The 18,405-nt window shown below is 38.3% G+C and overlaps 1 protein-coding gene across 8 annotated transcripts in view; it reads left to right on the top strand.

Moving 5' to 3' along the window:
• LOC104591424 (Isocitrate/isopropylmalate dehydrogenase family protein) overlaps nucleotides 1-18,405 on the top strand; it is a 28,235-nt gene that overhangs the window by 5,101 nt on the left and 4,729 nt on the right. For 4 of the 8 annotated variants that reach the window (XM_088903011.1, XM_088903014.1, XM_088903013.1 and 1 more), the window contains exons 5-14: nucleotides 13,081-13,158; nucleotides 15,374-15,427; nucleotides 15,506-15,607; nucleotides 15,722-15,810; nucleotides 15,890-15,993; nucleotides 16,095-16,163; nucleotides 16,250-16,365; nucleotides 17,414-17,448; nucleotides 17,563-17,705; nucleotides 17,999-18,121. In XM_088903011.1, the coding sequence (XP_088759137.1) occupies nucleotides 13,081-13,158; nucleotides 15,374-15,427; nucleotides 15,506-15,607; nucleotides 15,722-15,810; nucleotides 15,890-15,993; nucleotides 16,095-16,163; nucleotides 16,250-16,365; nucleotides 17,414-17,448; nucleotides 17,563-17,705; nucleotides 17,999-18,121 (913 nt within the window). Of the gene's footprint in view, nucleotides 1-13,080; nucleotides 13,159-15,373; nucleotides 15,428-15,505; nucleotides 15,608-15,721; nucleotides 15,811-15,889; nucleotides 15,994-16,094; nucleotides 16,164-16,249; nucleotides 16,366-16,608; nucleotides 16,787-17,413; nucleotides 17,449-17,562; nucleotides 17,706-17,998; nucleotides 18,122-18,405 lie in introns of those variants that run through there. The other 4 variants (XM_088903012.1, XM_010250236.3, XM_010250238.3 and 1 more) reach the window with 3 other exon arrangements.

Raw genomic sequence — 18,405 nt, forward strand, 5'->3', positions numbered from 1 at the left:
CTTAGGGCAAGGGGATAGACAGTTGCAACATACTTTGCAACCCTGGAAGGTCTTTGGGAAGAGCTTGACCATCACTTGATATTGGATTGGGAAAATGCCAGGGACAAGGAGAGACATGACAAGCAGATTGAAGAGAGCAAAGCCTTTAAGTTCTTGGCTGGCCTGGACCCAGTGTATGAGGGTATAAAGTCACAAATTCTAGGTAGAGATGAATATCCCGAGTTACACCATGTGTATTATCTAGTGAGGAACGAAGAAGTCAGGAGAAAGGAGATGCAAGTTGATTCTTAGACTCAACCAACTGAACAATTTGGAGAACATTCAGCCCTGGTCTCCACTAAGGGAAACAGACATCCAGACAAGAAGCACCTTAAGTGCACTCATTGTGGTGGTGAGAGACATGTAAAAGAAAAGTGTTGGGTCCTGTATCATCACCTGAATCCAGCTGCATTGAGAAAGGACAATAAACAACAGAAAGGTCATGCGACAAGTGGGAATCTTGTCACCAACAACAATGGTGACAACTCGCAGAATATACCAACAATGTCTTCTCCTATGGGGCAGGTTGCTGATTCCTTTGGAGCTGGTGCTTTGGGCTTCACTGCTAGTGTGGTAGAGGTCCTTAGCCGGGCATTAGCCCGTCTAAGGAATAATTCTTTTGCTTCCACCTCTCTTGCTAGATCAGGTACAGTCTCTGCCTTTAGTGCAACTAGCTCTATTGACTCTACTTCTTGGGTTATTGATTCTGGTGCAACTAACCACATGACACATATGTCCTTCTTATTCTCTTTATATCATTTGTTGTCTGGTCAGGATAAGATGAGAGTTGTTGACGGGTCTTTCTCCACCACCTCTGGAAAGGGGGTGGTTGACCTAAGCAATGACCTCTCTCTTAAATCAGTTCTACATGTTCCCAGTCTTACCTCAAATCTTTTGTTTGTTTCAAAACTTACAAAAAATTTGAACTACAGTATAACATTTTTTCCTACTTATTGTGTCATTTAGGACAGATTGACGAGGAGAACGATTGGGAGCGGTCATGAGTATGGAGGCCTCTACTATTTTGATGCAGATATCGGTTCAGCCTTACAAGCATCTGCTGCTAGTAGTCCGGAGAGTGTGGAGTCAATAGCTAGGTTGCATCTGTGGCATGCTAGGCTAGGTCATTTGTCTTTCTCTTATTAGAAATGTTGTTTCCTGAATTGTTTAAGGGTGTTTCAAGTCAGAGTTTAATTTGTGAAGTATGTCAAATGTCAAAACAATGTATAACTGTTTATCCAATTTCCAGTAATGAAATTCGAGTTCTTTTTGATTTGGTTCATTCTGATGTTTGGGGCCCTTCACCCATTGTTTCCATTGATGGCTTCCGTTACTTTATCAGTTTTATTGACCACTATTCTCGATGCACATTGATCTATCTGTTAAAAGGACGGGATGAAGTACCACGGATAACTATGGCTTTTTGCAAGATGATTGAAACAAAGTTTGATAAGAAGATTAAGCAATTCTGGTCAGATAATGCTGCTGAATATTTTGAAAATTCTTTGAACTTATTCATGGAAGATGCTGGCATGTTACATCAATCATCCTGTGCTCATACCCCTCAGCAGAATGGGGTTGCTGAGTGCAAGAATAGACATCTACTGGAGACAGCTCGAGCCTTACTATTCTAGCACAAAGTTCCCAAGCAATACTGGTCTCAAGCTGTATTTACTGCATCATATCTAATAAATCGGATGCCATCTAAGGTATTGGGTATGAAAACCCCTTTCTCTTTCTTGTGTCCCACTCTTTAAGACTTTCTTCTCCCTCCACGAGTCTTTGGCTGTATATGTTTCATACATGTGAAGGATCCAAAGAAGACCAAGCTGGATCCTAAGGATACGAAGGGAATATTTTTGGGGTACTCTTCTGCACAGAAGGGGTACAAGTGTTATGATCCTGTCTCCAAGAGAAAGTTTGTCACCAGAGATGTGGTCTTTTTTGAGTCTCAACCTTATTTTTAGTCTTCACATAATCCTCTTCAGGGGGAGACTAGTGGGATGGAAGAGGATTCTCATTCTCCCTCCTTTTTTGTTCCTCTATCTGCCTCGAGCCTTCTATCATCTTTTGCTACTCCTAGTTGTGGCATTCTCGGTCAACCTAGTGAGGCTCCCACTGTGCTGGTTACTTCTCCTGATGTTGCAGATGTCCCTGAAGGCTCCAGTAGGCAACAGAAAGAGATACTAACATGCAACAGAAGGAAAAAGGGTCCTCAACCTCATGACAACTGATAGCTATAAATATATAACCCTAGCAAGTGCACTAGTTATCAAGTAGTATAATAATATCGTTCCCACGGAGATTTAACAAAATAAGTATTAGAATCACAGTCTTCCCTAATTATTTGGACAGTCGAAATTTAGATTTGAGGAAACAAGAACTACTGAAAATAAAGACTGGAACAAAGAAAATAAAAACAAGGGTGATCACTAACCAATGTAATGAATATTGATGGGTCCGATTATCCAAGACTAATTGTCATTCTCATAAGCTGAGATTTTCCCAAATTTATTTAATATTCTCTTTCGAGATATACTAAACCTACGCCCATCAGGTAACCCTTCGATCTCTCGAGTAGAGCTCTCAAGATGGAAGTGCATTAAGTCCAAGAAAACCATTAAATTCAGATGAATCATGTATATATATTTCTATATACCATTCAATTCACACACTGAATTATTCTGTCAATTATGTGAATTCCTCTCTCAATTCATTCACATAACCCAAATCAATTAAGAGGTGGCCAAGCTCTTAATTGCAATAAGCACAATAATTCATAGACTATATGGAAATCACAATCTTGGATAAATCAATAAGATAAAAATATATTCATTAACATGGTTAGGTTTTCCATAGCCCTAGCAAGAAACAAATCAGTTAATGATGGAAGAATTAAAGCAAACAAAGGGGAAGAAAGAACTCTTGAATTCGCCCATGGTGCTGAGATCTCCTCTTCTTGCCGCTACCTTCTTCTTGAAGTTTCTTGAATTCTTGAACCTTTCTTGAACCCTTCTTGACTGATTGCTCATTGCTTCTTGATTCAAATCAGGAAGTGAGTGATTTAGTAATCCCCCCAGAGATTGAGTGATTGTGTGCTGCCTAAAGCTGGTCCACCCCCTCCTTTATATAGCTTAAAGGGGAGGGGGTGGTCTCCTACTTCCCCTTGAAGTTGATCTTTACAAGAATAGAAAGTCCTATCCTAATTCTAATCTTATCTTTTTATCTAATGAATTCAATCCTCTTATCTCTCTAAGATTACATCAAGAATTTAGATCTGGAATGACTCTTCTCAGTTTCTTGTTCTTGGATTCGTATTAGACCTCCTCTGCGAATTGGGCCTTCTTGTGAAACTGCCCCGACTTCGGGCCCGGATTTGACTTCGATGCAGGCCGAATCAGCGAAAGCCCAAAATACGAAAGTTGTGGATTTTTCTCTTATCTTTCCAGTGGGTCTTGAATCAGCCCATTCGGAGTTCGGAGACGCGAGTTAGGCCCAGATCACTGAACAATGTCGAAACTGTGAAAAATCATCCGATTTATCTTTCTTTGCTCTTGATGCCTTCTTTCATGCCCTGAACAGAAATATGAGTCCAATTAGGTGCTAATTCAGTATAAAAGACAGAGTAATTGGAGATAAAAATATGATAAATTCTCCTCTCATCAACAATAACCAGTTGGACTCGGATCAATCTGTCTCTGCAATCCGAGGTAATTCTGACTTGCATACTTCTGATTTGGATCTTCCTATTGCTCTCTATAAGCCTATCCGTTCTTGTACCACCTTGCACCCCATTGTTGATTTTGTTTCTTACTCACATTTATCTCTTGCCTATCACTCCTTTGTGTCTGCTCTTTCCTCTGTACGTGTTCCTTCTAGGTACTCAAAGGCAGTGTTTGATCCAATGTGGAAAGAAGCTATGAATGAAGAGATGAAAGCCCTAATGAAAGCAAGAACTTGGGAATTAGCGGATCTGCCAGAGGGGAAGGGCACTGTTGGGTGCAAGTGGGTGTTTACTATAAAGCACAGGGAGGACGGGTCCATTGAAAGGTACAAGGCCAGACTTGAGCTTTGCCCTAGTAGCAAAGCTCAACACAATTCAGGTTCTATTGTCACTAGCAGCAAATTTTTCATGGGAACTTCATCAACTGGATGTGAAGAATGCCTTCCTAAATGGTGATCTTCATGAAGAGGTATTTATGGAACCTCCACCAGGCTATGACTTTGGTAGAAAGGTGTGTAAACTGAGGAAAGCATTATATGGTTTGAAACAGTCTCCTCGAGCATGGTTTGAGAGGCTTTGTGGGGCTATGAAGAAAGTGAGGTACACTCAAAGCGGTGCGGATCATACCTTGTTCATAAGAAGACAGGATAGCAAACTTACAACACTCATTGTTTATGTGGATGATATGGTGATTACCGGGAATGACTTGGAAGAGATAAAAAGACTGAAGGAGTTTTTAGCTTTGAAATTTGAGATCAAAGACTTGGGCCATTTGAAATATTTTCTTGGGATTGAAGTTGCTTAGTCAAGAGAAGGAATCTACATATGTCAGCGGAAGTATGTTCTTGATCTCCTAGAGGAAACAGGCATGATGGGGTGTAGGCCAGCAGATACTCCAATAGAACAGAATCATGGCCTAGAAGAATCAGTAGGGGAGGACTACTGTGATAGAGAGAGATACCAAAAACTGGTAGGGAAGCTGATATACTTGTCTCTTACTCGGCCAAATATTGCTTATGCTGTATATGTTGTCAGCCAATTCATGCACTATCCAAAGGTCCCTCACATGAAAACAGTTGAAAGGATTCTCAGGTACTTGAAGACTTGCCCAAGAAAGGGAATTCTATTCAGGAAAAACAATAGAATTGAAATTGAAGCTTATACTGATGCAGATTGGGCTGGTTCTGTTGGAGACAGAAAATCAACTTCAGGGTATTGTACATTTGTGGGAGGGAACCTGGTCACATGGCGCAGTAAGAAGCAGAATGTAGTTGCTAGATCAAATGCAAAAGCAGAATATCGAGCTATGGCTCACGGGGTTGCTGAAGTCGTATGGCTCAAGACCCTCTTAATGAGCTTGGCATTAAAGTTGAGGGTCCTCTCAGACTGTATTGTGACAACAAGGCTGCCATCAACATTGCAAATAACCCTGTGCAACATGACAGGACAAAACATATTGAGATTGATCGACATTTTGTTAGAGAGAGAATAGTCTCGGGAGAACTCTGCATTCCTTATACTCCATCTGAGATGCAAATTGCAAATGTATTGACTAAAGGGTTGGCTGCAACAAAGTTCATGGACCTTCTTGGCAAGCTAAACATGATTGACATCCATGCTTAGTTTGAGGGGGAGTGTTAGGTTGAAGGTTTTGTATGTATTGGTGGTTCGGCTGTTAAGAGTTCTTATTAGCCTGTATTTGAGTTTAAGTTGTTATGTACTGGGCCTGTGTTAATGGGCCTAAGTCTGTTTAGTGTTTTAAGTTGTCTGGGTGTCCCATCACTAATTAGGGGCATCCCAGTCATTTCATGTAACATTGTACTGTACTTTAATATAAATAACAATACTGTCGACTGGGTTAGTACAGTTCGACATTCTCAGCATCTCTTGGTCTTCTCCTCTTTTCTACTGCTTCAGCTACAACACTTTAGCCTTCACAGAAAAGGATTCAAATATTATATTCGAATCAATACCCTTGGGTTTCATGATTCAAATCGTGAATCGTAAGATTTTGACAGCATTCTGAAAGTCTCCTACAAGAGGCATTCCTCTTATCTTGCAAATGATAGTTTCAATTACTGCCCTCTTTCCTCCAAAGGTATGGGAGTTCCTTTCCTTCCAAATGCACCAGCATTGAGCAAATGGAAGCATGTTCTAGAGAATGGATCCTTGCAATGTTTTAAAAGCAAGAGGCATGTCATAAGTTCAAGGGGCTTCCAAATGCCTGAGATACTAGGTGAGCTGCACTTGAATGATGCAAGGCATAACACAAGTATGGTACTTCTAAAGAAGCATAACTTTGTTGTTGTACATATAATAATGCTAAATTTGTCAACCTTAATTCACTAATCTTAAATCTAAGAAGTCAGTCCAATTTGAAACCGACCTGACCCAAAGTCATTGGGTTGAGGGATTCAACAACTAGGGTTGAGTTAGAGTTACCCAACCTTATCCTGCTTACTTGTACTCACACATAAATTTATTACTTATAATAGTTCTATGTATGGGAAGAAAGGAACTCCAAGACCTTTTCTAATAAGGAAAGGAGCAAAGAAGGTGAGAATAAGGAGCATGTGGGGAAAGGAGCAAAGGAGAGACTGGATTTTGTTATAATCCAAGAATCCAAAATTGAGGAAGTAGACAAGAACATAGTTTTCAAGGCGCCAAGGTGGGGCTAGGCGATAGGGGGCGCCTAGTCGCTTAGGCGATATTTTTTTTTTAAATTAAAAACATGTGTCCTAGGGTAGTTCCCTAGGTTCCATAATCATATTTCCTTAATAAATATCCATAATTGTCATAAGAAAAGTATAAACTTCATGTTAAAGTATAGAAAATCAACTTATTCCAACATATTCATGAGAAGAAAAAGAAGAAAGAAAGGAAAATTCGAAAAATATAGGGGCTGAACCCCTATTTCTGTTATAGGAAAAGAAGAAAAGAAAAGGTGGAAGAAAAAGGTTAGCATATAAAAACACAAAATTAGTAAAGAAAAAGAAGAAAATGTGTTGATTTGACAACATTTTATGTTCTTTCTTACATATTGGTTCAGGTTTTGAAGTCTTTGAGGGTTCAATACAGCATTTTAGTAATGTTTGTGTTGATTAAACCCTAACAAACAAGAAAATAACAAACAAAATGAATATTTTAGTTTAAAAATGTCTATTTTATAATTATAACCTCAAAAAATTAAGAATATAAAAGTTTGTTATAACACGCTATAGAAAACTGCTTGGCGATTAGGCGAGGCGAGACTCCAAGGGTGCCTTGTCGCCTAGGCGTCGCCTTGACAACTATGGACAAGAAGTGGATAAGGAGCATGTATAACAATGTGGAGAGAAGTACAAGCTTTTTATTGGGAAGTGTTCCTAGGGAAGGTAAACACTTGTGATGTGCTACACAAAAGGAGGCCAAACAATTGCCTCTCTCCTCGTGTGTGTCCTTTGTTTGGGATGTGGTGAAACTCTAACCCACTTACTATTATCCTGCTCTTTTTCTTCTGGTATTTGAAATGTTGTTTGTTCTCTCTTTGGATGCAGATGGGCTCCCCCATAGGATATGGTAAATCTATTCAGCCCCTCTTTCTTGTATCAATGGAAGAAAAGGGGAAAATGTATATGGAAGGCAGTGAGAGCAGCTATAGTATGGACTATTTGGGAGGAAAGAAACCTAAGAATCTTTTTAGGAAAAAGCAAAACAATGGAGGAAGTTATTGAAGCCATAAAAATCAGAACTGCACATTGGGTGAAAACCATGGAGATTTTGAGAAACTACTCCACCAATGAGATACTAAGGAATTGGGCTGAAATAGCACAAATAGATGTACCCAAAGTTCTTGTAAGCATGGAATGGAAGCCACCAACACAGAACAAACTAAAACTGAATTTCGATGGGAGTTCTCTTGGTAACCTTGGAAGGGCAGGCATAGGGGGTATGTTTAGAAATTATCTGGGGTGTGGTGGTGGCACTCTACTCTGGACCAATAGGTTATGGTGACTCAATATAGGCTGAATCTCTAGCCCTACTTCAAGGTCTAAAGATGGCTGAGCAGATAGGAACAACAAACTTAGAAATTGAAGGAGACTCTCTATTGGTCATCTCTTGGGCCAAAAACATCACGTCAGCACCTTCGAAGCTCAAGTTTATTTTCAGAGAAATTGACACACTTGCAAGGAAGTTCAACTCTCAGTTTGGTTGGGTTAAAAGGGATGCAAATGGGATGGTGGATACCCTAGCAAAACAAGGGGAAAATAGATCTTCATTCTATTGGGCAGAATTGTAACTGATTGCTGGAGATTGCAATTTCCTATGCAATCTTTAGCTATTGTATCTTAATCTCTCTATTATTAATGAAAGATTTTTACTAGTAAAAAAAAAAAAGAAAAACAATGTGGAGAGAAGAAGCAGTTCAATGTTAGGAGGAATTAGTGGGCAAATTCTTAGTTTCTATTAAGTTGAAGGGTGTGCAGGACGGATTTGAATGGATTCTCACGAATGTCTATGGGCCAAACTCATATAAAGGAATGAATAAAATGTGGGAGGAGATTGGGAATATTAGGGGACTTTGGGAAGGACCTTGGTGTCTAGGGGGAGATTTCAATGTAGTAAGATTTGTGAGTGAGACAATTGGGGGTAGGCAAAGAACTACATCGAGTATGAGAAAGTTCAATTTCTTTATTGAAGTTTTTGAGCTGAGAGATATTCTCCTGGGGCAATCTTGCTATTACTTGGTCAAACCTTCAAACAACCCCTATTCTATCCAAGCTTGATAGGTTTTTAGTTTCACCCAATTGGGAAGAGCATTGGCAAGGGTTAGTTAAATCTACCTAGAATCACCTTAGACAATTGGTCCATCAATTTGTTTGAGAGAGAGAATCAATGATGGTGGCCCAACTCCATTTAGATTTGAAAATATGTGGCTCACTCACCCGGATTTTTAAGAGAAAGTCAAGGTTTGGTGGAATAGCTTGGATCCGTCTCCAATGTGGGAAGGCCAAAAGTTCCTAAAGAAACTCCAATTGTTGAAAAAGGAGATCAAGGAGTGGAATAGGGAGAAGTTTGGAAGGTTGGAGGAGAAGAAATCTGATTTGATTTCTCAGATTGAGGCAATTGATAGCAAAGAGGTAGAAGGAACTTTAGGTAAAGGTGAAAGGGAGTTGAGATGGTGTTTGAAGAAAGATCTAGGGGAGACTTTATTGAGGGAGGAAATATGCTAGAAGCAAAAATCAAGAAAGAGATGGATCAAAGAATGTGATCGAAATACAAAATTTTTCCATGCCATTGCAAATGGACGGAGAGGGAAGTGCATGATTACTTCTTTATTGGTGGGGGGAAGTGAGATCATGGACCAAGGTGAGATTGCTAATGCATTCTCAGAGCATTTTAGGTCTATTTATAGAGGCCCCCTAGTTGAGAGGTGGAGGATTGAAGGTATTGATTGGGAGACATTGGGGGAAACTCAAGTCCAAGTTTTGGAAAAAGGTTTGAAGAGGGAAAGATTAAGGAAGCGGTCTTTTCTATGAACAGATCAAAAGCACCAGGACCCGATGGTTTCACAATGGCATTCTATCAAGACTGTTGGGACATAATTAAAGGAGATCTTCTCAGAGTGTTCAATGAATTCTATAGAAGAGGGGTGATAAGTTCGGGTATGAACTCTACATTTTTAGCATTGATCCCAAAGAACAATGCCAACCATCCAGGGGATTTTAGACCAATAAGTCTAGTCACTAGTATTTACAAGGTGATAGCAAAGGTGTTATCTTTGAGGATTAAGAAGGTGATCCTCCCACTTGTTTGTCAATCTCATGGGGCGTTTGTATAGGATAGACAAATTATTGATCAAATCTTAATTGCCAATGAATGTGTGGAGGCTCAAAAGAGATTAAAAAGGAAAGGATTGGCTATTAAACTGGATTTGGAGAAAGCCTATGATTTAGTGGATTGGAACTTCTTGATTGATATTATGAGGAGGTGTGGCTTTGGAAATTTGTGGTGTAAATGGATTAAGGGCTGTTTACAAACTAGTCACTATTCAGTAATAGTTAATGGGATAGTGTATGCAAGGTTCAAACCCCACCCTTTTTTAATAAAAAACCCTTTTTTAACTTCCCAAAAACCAAAATTTGAAAAAAAACTAAAAAAATAGTTAATTCTGTGTGTATCTAAGTACCGATATGCCTCTTCTGATACGCAGAGGCGTATCGATACTTTAATTCATGAGTATATGATTTCTTTGACGGATTCCGTGGGCTTAGGCAGGGTGACTCCCTTTCTCCCTTTCTATTTACTTTGATTGCTGAAGCCCTAAGTAAATTGATTTCGAGAGCAAATTGTTTGCAGCTATTCAGGGGTTGGTCAGTTGGGAGGGATAATGTTTTGGTCACTCACTTACAGTTTGTAGATGATATTCTTATTTTTTGTGATGGAGAAAGTAGGGAGGGAGTGGAAAATTTGAGGCTGGTTGTGAAACTCTTTGAGAGGATGTCTAACTTGAGGATTAATTGGTCAAAGAGCTTATTGGTTGGAACCAACATTGAAGAGGATGAAGTGAGGTTTTTGGCAGATTCCCTAGGCTGTGAGAAAGGAGAGTGGCCATTGAAATACTTGGGCTTACCCCTGGGAGACAACCCTAGATTTGCTAGTTATTGGTTTCCGGTGGTGGAAAGGATCGAGAAACGCTTGGCGGGGTAGGAAAGGAACTATATCTCATTGGGGGGGGGAGATTAACTCTAATCAAGTCTATCTTAGCAAATCTTCCAGTGTACTACTACATGTCAGTGTTTAGGATGTCACAAGGGATAGTGAGGAAAATTGAAAAAATCATGAGGGATTTTCTTTGGGAGATAGGGGAAAAAAAGAAGGATCATTTGGTTAGATGGGAAAAGGTGATGAAATTGAAGGTGGAAGGGGGTTTGGAAATTGGTAATGTTAGGCTGAAGAATCAAGCTCTGCTTTGCAAATAGCTTTGGAGGTTTCAGAATGAAAATGATAAATTATGGCACAAAGTTGTTGCAAACATTCATGGCATGTCGAGCAACGGATGGATGCTGGATGTCTCTGTAGGGCTACCTTGGCTGCTCCCGGGAAGGCCACCCATGATGTTCTCCCTACCTTCCTAAATCATATCAGGTATGACTTGTCTTTTGGTAGGAAAATCAGATTTTGGGAGGATGTGTGGATTGGGGATACTCTTTTGGGTGAGAAATTTCCTTCTCTTTGCGATCTGTCCAGGTTCAAGGGTAGACCTATTTCAGATTTCCTAAGTCAACCATCTCACCTTCTAGGGTTGAATTAGAACTTTGGCTTTAACAGGAACCTTAGAGAGTCTGAACTTCTTGCAGTGTCCGAGCTGTTAGGATTGCTGAATTCAGTTTTCTTGGAGAAGGTGGGTCAGATTCTAGGATTTGGGGTCCTAATTCTGATGGGTCGTTTTCTTGTAAATCTCTTCTACAATCGTTGGTTGCCACTCCCTCTTCTCATCTTTTCCCAGTCAAAGAAATTTGGAGCCCTCCTATCCTACTCCTCCTAAAATCAGTGCTTTCTGTTGGGAAGAATTTCATGGTTGTATTAATACCCAAGGTTTTATTGCTGCCTCATCATCTACGAGACATTAGTTTTTTGAGGCATGGTCTCCTCCAACAGATGGTTGGAAGAAGCTGAACTTTGATGGGAGTTGTGTGGGTAATTCAGGCCCTTCAGGCACTGGGGGGGGGCATTAGAGATGTAAATGGAAACTTTATTGCTTTGTACTCCGGTCCTATGGAGCAGGGTGATGTGGCAAGGGCAGAGTTTCTAGCTGCAACATATGGGGTTGAAAGGGTTAAAGAGTTGGGTATTAATAGACTGATCTTCGAGGGAGACAAAAAAACTGTGATAAAATGGTTGCAGAAAGGGGAAGGGGTGGCATGGCAGTTGAGGAATGAATTCCGAAGACTTAAATGGATGTCAAGGAACATGTCAATCCAGGTGGGATTCGTTAGGAGATCTGCCAACAGTTTGGCAAATAGCTTAGCAAAGCAAGGGGTTCAAAGAACACATGTTTTGGGCACATTTGTAAATTCTGTTCCGGGTCAGCTTACCAAAGCTGGCTTCTTTCACAACTTCTTGTTGTATCCTAATGTTTTCTAATTAATGAAATCTTTTCAGAGTTATTGATAAAAAAAAAAGGAGCAAAGAAGGTATCATTGAGGTAATTATGGTTAGGGTGGTGCATTGGCTAAAGTCTCTGGATATGTTTACTAATGTCTCTACAGTTGTGCTTCTGAATAGCTGGCTGGAAGTGGCAAATTCAACTCCTTTCTCATCAGTTGCCTCTCCCTTAAGGTCTCCACCAGGCCCAGGGTGTGTAAAATTAAATTTTGATGGCAGTAGTGAAGGTAATCCTGGGCCCTCGGGTGTTGGTGGGGTGTTCAGAGATGAGAATGGTAAAGTGATTGCTTTGTTTTCAGGCCCCATTGGGAATGGTGACTCTATAAGAGCTGAGATATGTGCCTTAATGGAAGGCTTAAGGAAGACAAAGGAGCTGAGTATTCATAGACTAATTATGGAAGGAGACCCAAAGCTGGTTACAGAAGGACAATGGACTGTGGAAATATGCAAATGAGAGAAGGGAGGCTAAATGACTAACTAGAGGGTTGGAGGTTCAGTTTCAATGGGTGAAGAGGACTGCAAATGATTTTTCAGATGCATTGACGAAACAAGGGTGGTGGGAAGGGAACATATGTTTTGGGCTGTATTGTAATTTTCTTTTCTTTTCTCTTTTTTGGGAGAGTTAAGCCTCCTTACCTCTTCCCGGATTGTTGTAATATTATTGTCCATTAATAAATTGATTCTGTTATTGATAAAAAAATAGTTCTATGTAAACTTTTTTTTATAATTATTTACATTCATATGTAGATGTGTCAAGTTCATTCAGGCTATTGTATCTAATACCAGTTAAGATGTCTTTGCCCCATCCATATAAATGTAGCTAATAATTCTGCATGACAATAATTCATGTCCAAATTATCCTTTTCATTTTTTGAACACATCATATGATGTGCCTTTACGTAATGATCATTACTCATAAATTGGAGAATAATGTAAAGCAATATCTACTATTTACCCCCGTGTGCATTCTTTTCCTTTTGGATCAATGACATGATCAAATAATTAATTAGCAATCAATGTATCTCTTGAAGCTATTATTTTCTAGAATTTTCTTAAAAATGTAAGACACAATGATGGAACTCTTTCACATGTTTTAGTTCTTAATGTTAAGTTGCTTGTGACATAAGTAGTTTTAGAAAGTTTATTCTGACCTTTGTTCTTCTATACAGATGAGGGCAGAGTTAAGGAATTTGGCCTAAAGTCTATGTGGAGGAGTCCCAATGGCACGATAAGAAATATTTTGAATGGTTCGTATTATACTGCTCTTCTTTTGTAGTCATGTATCATTTTCATGTCAAAGATTCCACTTATATGCTACATATTGTTTGTTGAATATTTATCTGGTCATATCATTTGCTTTTGCATATTTTTATTTTCATAGGCTAGTCATATGTGCTTGTATTGGAGATGTTTGTTTTCTGAAGAAGAATATTGTATGGTATGGTTATGCCCACAAAGTATTAGTGCCTGTTGTCAATTGTTATTGCCAAAATCTTCAAAAATTATGGTAAGCAGCTGAATATTTGCATACTATTTCTTCTTTCTTTTTGATTTTCCAAATAATTCTATAACTGAGTGTTCAATACAACAGTGGTTGAAGGGACTTTTCTTTCCCAATAAAATATGAGCAAATATCAATTGATGCTACATTTTTTACAAAAATGTCAAAATTCACCATTTCATAGGACACTGTCAATTTGGAATCAATCTCCTTCCTTCTTTAAGCAGGAGAATTGAACAAGATACTTTAGCCTTGTTGGTTTCATACTGTCATGTGACTTTTATCATGGTAGACTGGTAGTGCCTGATGGTAGAGAGAACCTTAAAATTGTTGTAGAGATTAACAATATAGGGTAATATCTAATTGGAAGCTAGGGGGAAACCTGTGTTGTTAATGGTGTCCAAGCGTTGGATTATGCACTGAAATTGGGAGAAAACGATATTGTCAAGGGAAAGCTTTTCAAAAGGAGATGACTGGGAATTGAGGCTGCAGGTTGGGGGATGAATTGGTAGGATGGCTAGGGTTTGTAGGGTTGTTTTAGGGCTGAAAAGGTAGAAATTGGTTGTTTTACTGAGGAGCTAACTTTCAGCAGCAACAATGAAGAATTAAAAGAGAGAACAGCTCCAATAAGAACTCATAGGTATCCACCTAGAGTTTGAAGGCATTAGCACCTCAACTATGTTGGCTTCTCACAGAAAGCACAAAACATAAAACTCATTCTCGTTGTTGGATAAAGTAGTGCATCCAAAGGAATACAGCAGAAAACATAAAACTCATTCTATTTATTAGTTAAACCAGTGAATTCTTTCTGTTGATCTTTGCAGGTTCCACTATGGGTAAAACTTAGAATCAAACAACTATTAATTCATTTAGAATTGACTTATAATAAGGGTTTCTGTTTGATGCCACTCCTATTGCAGATTACACAGACACACTAAACAAATTAGTTCAACTCCTCAAATGACATATATTAAACCTAAATAATCCTCAGTTAAATCCAGGGCTTACTAAAAATAGTAAGCCATGATTTACTATATAAAGCAAATATGGTATTTATTATGAATGGTGCATCCAAGAACTACTCCAAGAACATGAAAATAAAGTCAAGCCCTATGGTTCTCTCTTTGGCCCTTCTGATTATTATTTTCTGTGTATATGGATTTTAGAGGCTCATGTTCTGTCAAAATTTTCTTTCTTCATGTGGACTGGAACTCTAAATAAGGTTCTGACCATCAATATCTAATGTCTAGAGTGAGGGCTTCACTGTGCTTTCATCTACAAACTATGGTATCCATTTTCTGTGGATTTTCAAGAGACAATGAATTATTCCAAGATATATGCCCATGCTTTTAGCTCCTCGCAGCTGGTGCTAGGTTTCAATAGGCATGGAACTATCTTAAGAGTTTCCTTTTGCTTTATGATGTTGCACCTGGAAGGAGAGGTATTGGCAATATTAAGAGAAACTTGGTGCGTTGCATGATGCTTTTGAAGGATTTTTAAGGTTTTATCTACAACCCAGTAGGAAGTAATATTTTTCCTTCCTCATTTGATGTGTGATACTTATACATGTATATGCTTCCTAATAGTTTTGTCTGATTAACCATGTGCAGATGATGCAGTGCCTTTAGCATTTTGACCTGTTTTAGAAATATTAATAAAACACCATCTGGCATTCATGATCCTATTCTGTTTTCCTCTTTTGGCATTATTTTCCATTTATGAGAGAAGAACTAATCAATATATCTGACTTTTTTGTTTTCAATGTTTTTATTTACAAATACAGCTTGATGAACTTGCTATAAAGAACTTCCATCACCAAGGAACATATATGGAGTTTTGCCATAATTGAGTTCATTTGATGTTCATCAGAACTTTTCTTTGCCTGAGTTAAAAGCATCTAATGTTTTTAAGGATTTTTTTTTTCTACTTCAAAAATAATGGTGGATAAATTCTTTTTGCAGGTACCGTTTTCCGTGAACCAATCCTTTGCCGGAATATTCCCAGGATAGTTCCTGGTAATGTTTTAAGTCCATCCTTAACTTGAAGATACTGAAATAGTACGGATATTATTCCTAACTTAGTCAAGTTTACAGGCTGGAAGAAACCCATCTGCATTGGTAGGCATGCATTTGGTGATCAGTATCGTGCTACTGATATGGTCATCAAGGGACCGGGAAAGCTTAAATTGGTTTTTGGTAATCTGGTTTAAACTGTTTTCATCATTTTTTGAGAATTATAAATGCTTAATTGTCAATTATTAGGGTCACTTCCTAATTGCTCATTTCATTCTTGTTTCTTGTGGGTGTAAGTGCCAACAGAAGGAGACATGCCAGTGGAGCTTGATGTTTATGATTTTAAGGGTCCTGGAGTTGCATTGGCTATGTACAACGTTGATGAGGTTTGTTGTACCACAATCTTGTTTAGAAACTTAAATTGTATTTTATCTTGGTATGATTTTAACATGTTCAAATTATCAGTCTATTCGAGCATTTGCTGAATCATCAATGTCAATGGCATATGAAAAGAGATGGCCTCTTTACTTGAGCACGAAAAACACAATCCTCAAGGCATATGATGGCAGGTAACTTTGAGTTATAGATGGTTTACTGCATGTATGGTTTAGTTTGGGTTTTCTATCATTAAAGATTGCACATGACCTTCACAAAAATGTGCCTATTACAGGTTTAAGGATATATTCCAAGAGGTATACGAAACGAAATGGAAGCCGAAATTTGAGGAGCATTCTATATGGTCAGTTCACATAATTGACTCTGATTTCTTGCTTAAATTTTAGAGACATTTTTAATGGTTAATGGAAATTTTTATCTAACATTCAGGTATGAGCATCGACTTATTGATGACATGGTGGCCTATGCAATAAAAAGCGAAGGTGGATATGTTTGGGCTTGCAAAAACTATGATGGGGATGTCCAGAGTGATTTACTTGCTCAAGGTGACTGCTTTTTGATACTTTAATCCATTAAACTTCTATTTTTTAAACTTCTAATGAAGATTTAGCAGTAGAGGTGTCAAAGATGTAACATTTAGATGCTCATATAGCATTGTAAATTATTTAATTGATAAAATACATGTTTATACACACACACACATTTATGTATATCTATTTTTTATTTAAGTTGATGAGATGCCACAGTCTGACCTGTCTGACCCGGATGGTTGAACCTGTGACCTGTAGACAAAAAGTGGTTCAGCCTCTGGGTTGGTTTTTTGGTTAGGGACATTGAAACTCCAGTGAGTTTACCTTCAAGTCAGAGTAAGAATTTCTACAGTGACTCTTCAACAGGAATCTTTGCCTGTGGCTGCTACTGGGTTTTGAGTATTTCTGACCTGATTCCCCCTTCCTTTGATGTCCGGTCAGTTCTCAATTCTCAAATTAATGTGGTATTATAGGGATTGTGGTTATCCTCCCCCCGTCAGACCTTTGTGGGGTTTAAAGAATGTTTTATTTTGGTTTTCATGAGCTAGTTTCAACTTTCAACTGATATAATGCACTGGGGTTCATGTTCTGTAATAGCCACCTTCTACAAAGATAGAACTTAAGTGAATGCTGGTTTTTTGGTTAAGCAAGGATTGAGTTAGTTATTTTGGTTTTCATGAGCTAGTTTCAACTTTCAACTGATATAATGCACTGGGGTTCATGTTCTGTAATAGCCACCTTCTACAAAGGTAGAACTTAAGTAAGTGAATGCTGGTTTTTTGGTTAAGCAAGGATTGAATTTGTTAGTTCTTTTGCTTCTTATTTATGCAATTTAGTTTATTAAGCCTTTAATTATTAAAGGAGGAATTAGTGGTATCGAAATGTATGTTGTGTAGTGTTTCTGATCTCTGTTAGATGGTGCTTCCTATTACTTTCATTATTTAGATTATACCCTTTCTTTCCATCTGCATGTTAGTTGTTAATTGAACCCTTCAAATTACCTCTGGTCTATTTTGAACATTTCTTTTTTCTCCTGTCCTAACCAGCTCTTCGATTGATGCAGGATTTGGTAGTCTAGGCCTAATGACATCTGTTTTGGTTCGTATTAAATCTCTCTCTCTCTCTCTCTCTCTCTCTCTCGTGGTGACTTTCTGTTTTGGTTTAAATACAAATAAGTAACATCTGTTTGCTTTTCTTCATATGGTGTTGCAGTTATCATCTGATAGCAAAACATTAGAAGCTGAGGCTGCTCATGGTACTGTAACTCGGCATTTTCGGTTGCACCAGAAAGGACAAGAAACTAGTACAAATAGCATTGCTTCCATTTTTGCATGGACACGGGGGCTTGAGCATAGGTACTTTATGCTGTTTGTTCTTGGAAATATACCTAATTTACTACTCTTGAGTAGTCCCCTTTTTTATTATTGAGCAAGCTGGTTGTTGTTGGTTTTCTTGTCCTACATCTGAAAGCCGGTTGTTTATTTATTTCGAACTTTAGAAAGTTTTTCTTTATCCTTTTTAAAGTAAGCAGATCTGCTTTTGGGTTCTTCAGATTTTATGTATTTAACAGTTATTATTTCTTTAGTCACTTGATTTATATATCCTTATTTTGTTCTGAGTACTCATAACAGTGCTTAATATTATGCAGGGCCAAACTTGATAAAAACAATAAATTGCTGGATTTTGTTTCTAAGCTAGAGACTGCTTGCATTGAGACAGTTGAAACAGGAAAAATGACCAAGGATCTTGCCCTTCTGATCCATGGACCCAAGTTAGTATCACCCTTTATGCAGCCAAATGTCTTCTTAGTATTTGGTCTTTCATTTTGTTGATTCATGAACTTTGGATTGTTGTGTAATATCTTTTTATCTTATATTTAAGTACGCCTTTCTATTTTCTAGTACATCAAGAGACTTTTCTCTGAAATGAGAAACCAGTGTTACACCTGTGAACTGTTTCTTCACATTTTTGTGTTTAAAGTTTGGCCATAAAATAGATTCTTCACTCTTGTATCTCATTCTTGGTGTGAAAGTAGTGAATATTATATTTATTTTT

This window comes from Nelumbo nucifera, chromosome 4 (assembly GCF_055504915.1).
Source record: "Nelumbo nucifera cultivar China Antique chromosome 4, China Antique-T2T, whole genome shotgun sequence".
NCBI classification, from domain to species: domain Eukaryota; kingdom Viridiplantae; phylum Streptophyta; class Magnoliopsida; order Proteales; family Nelumbonaceae; genus Nelumbo; species Nelumbo nucifera.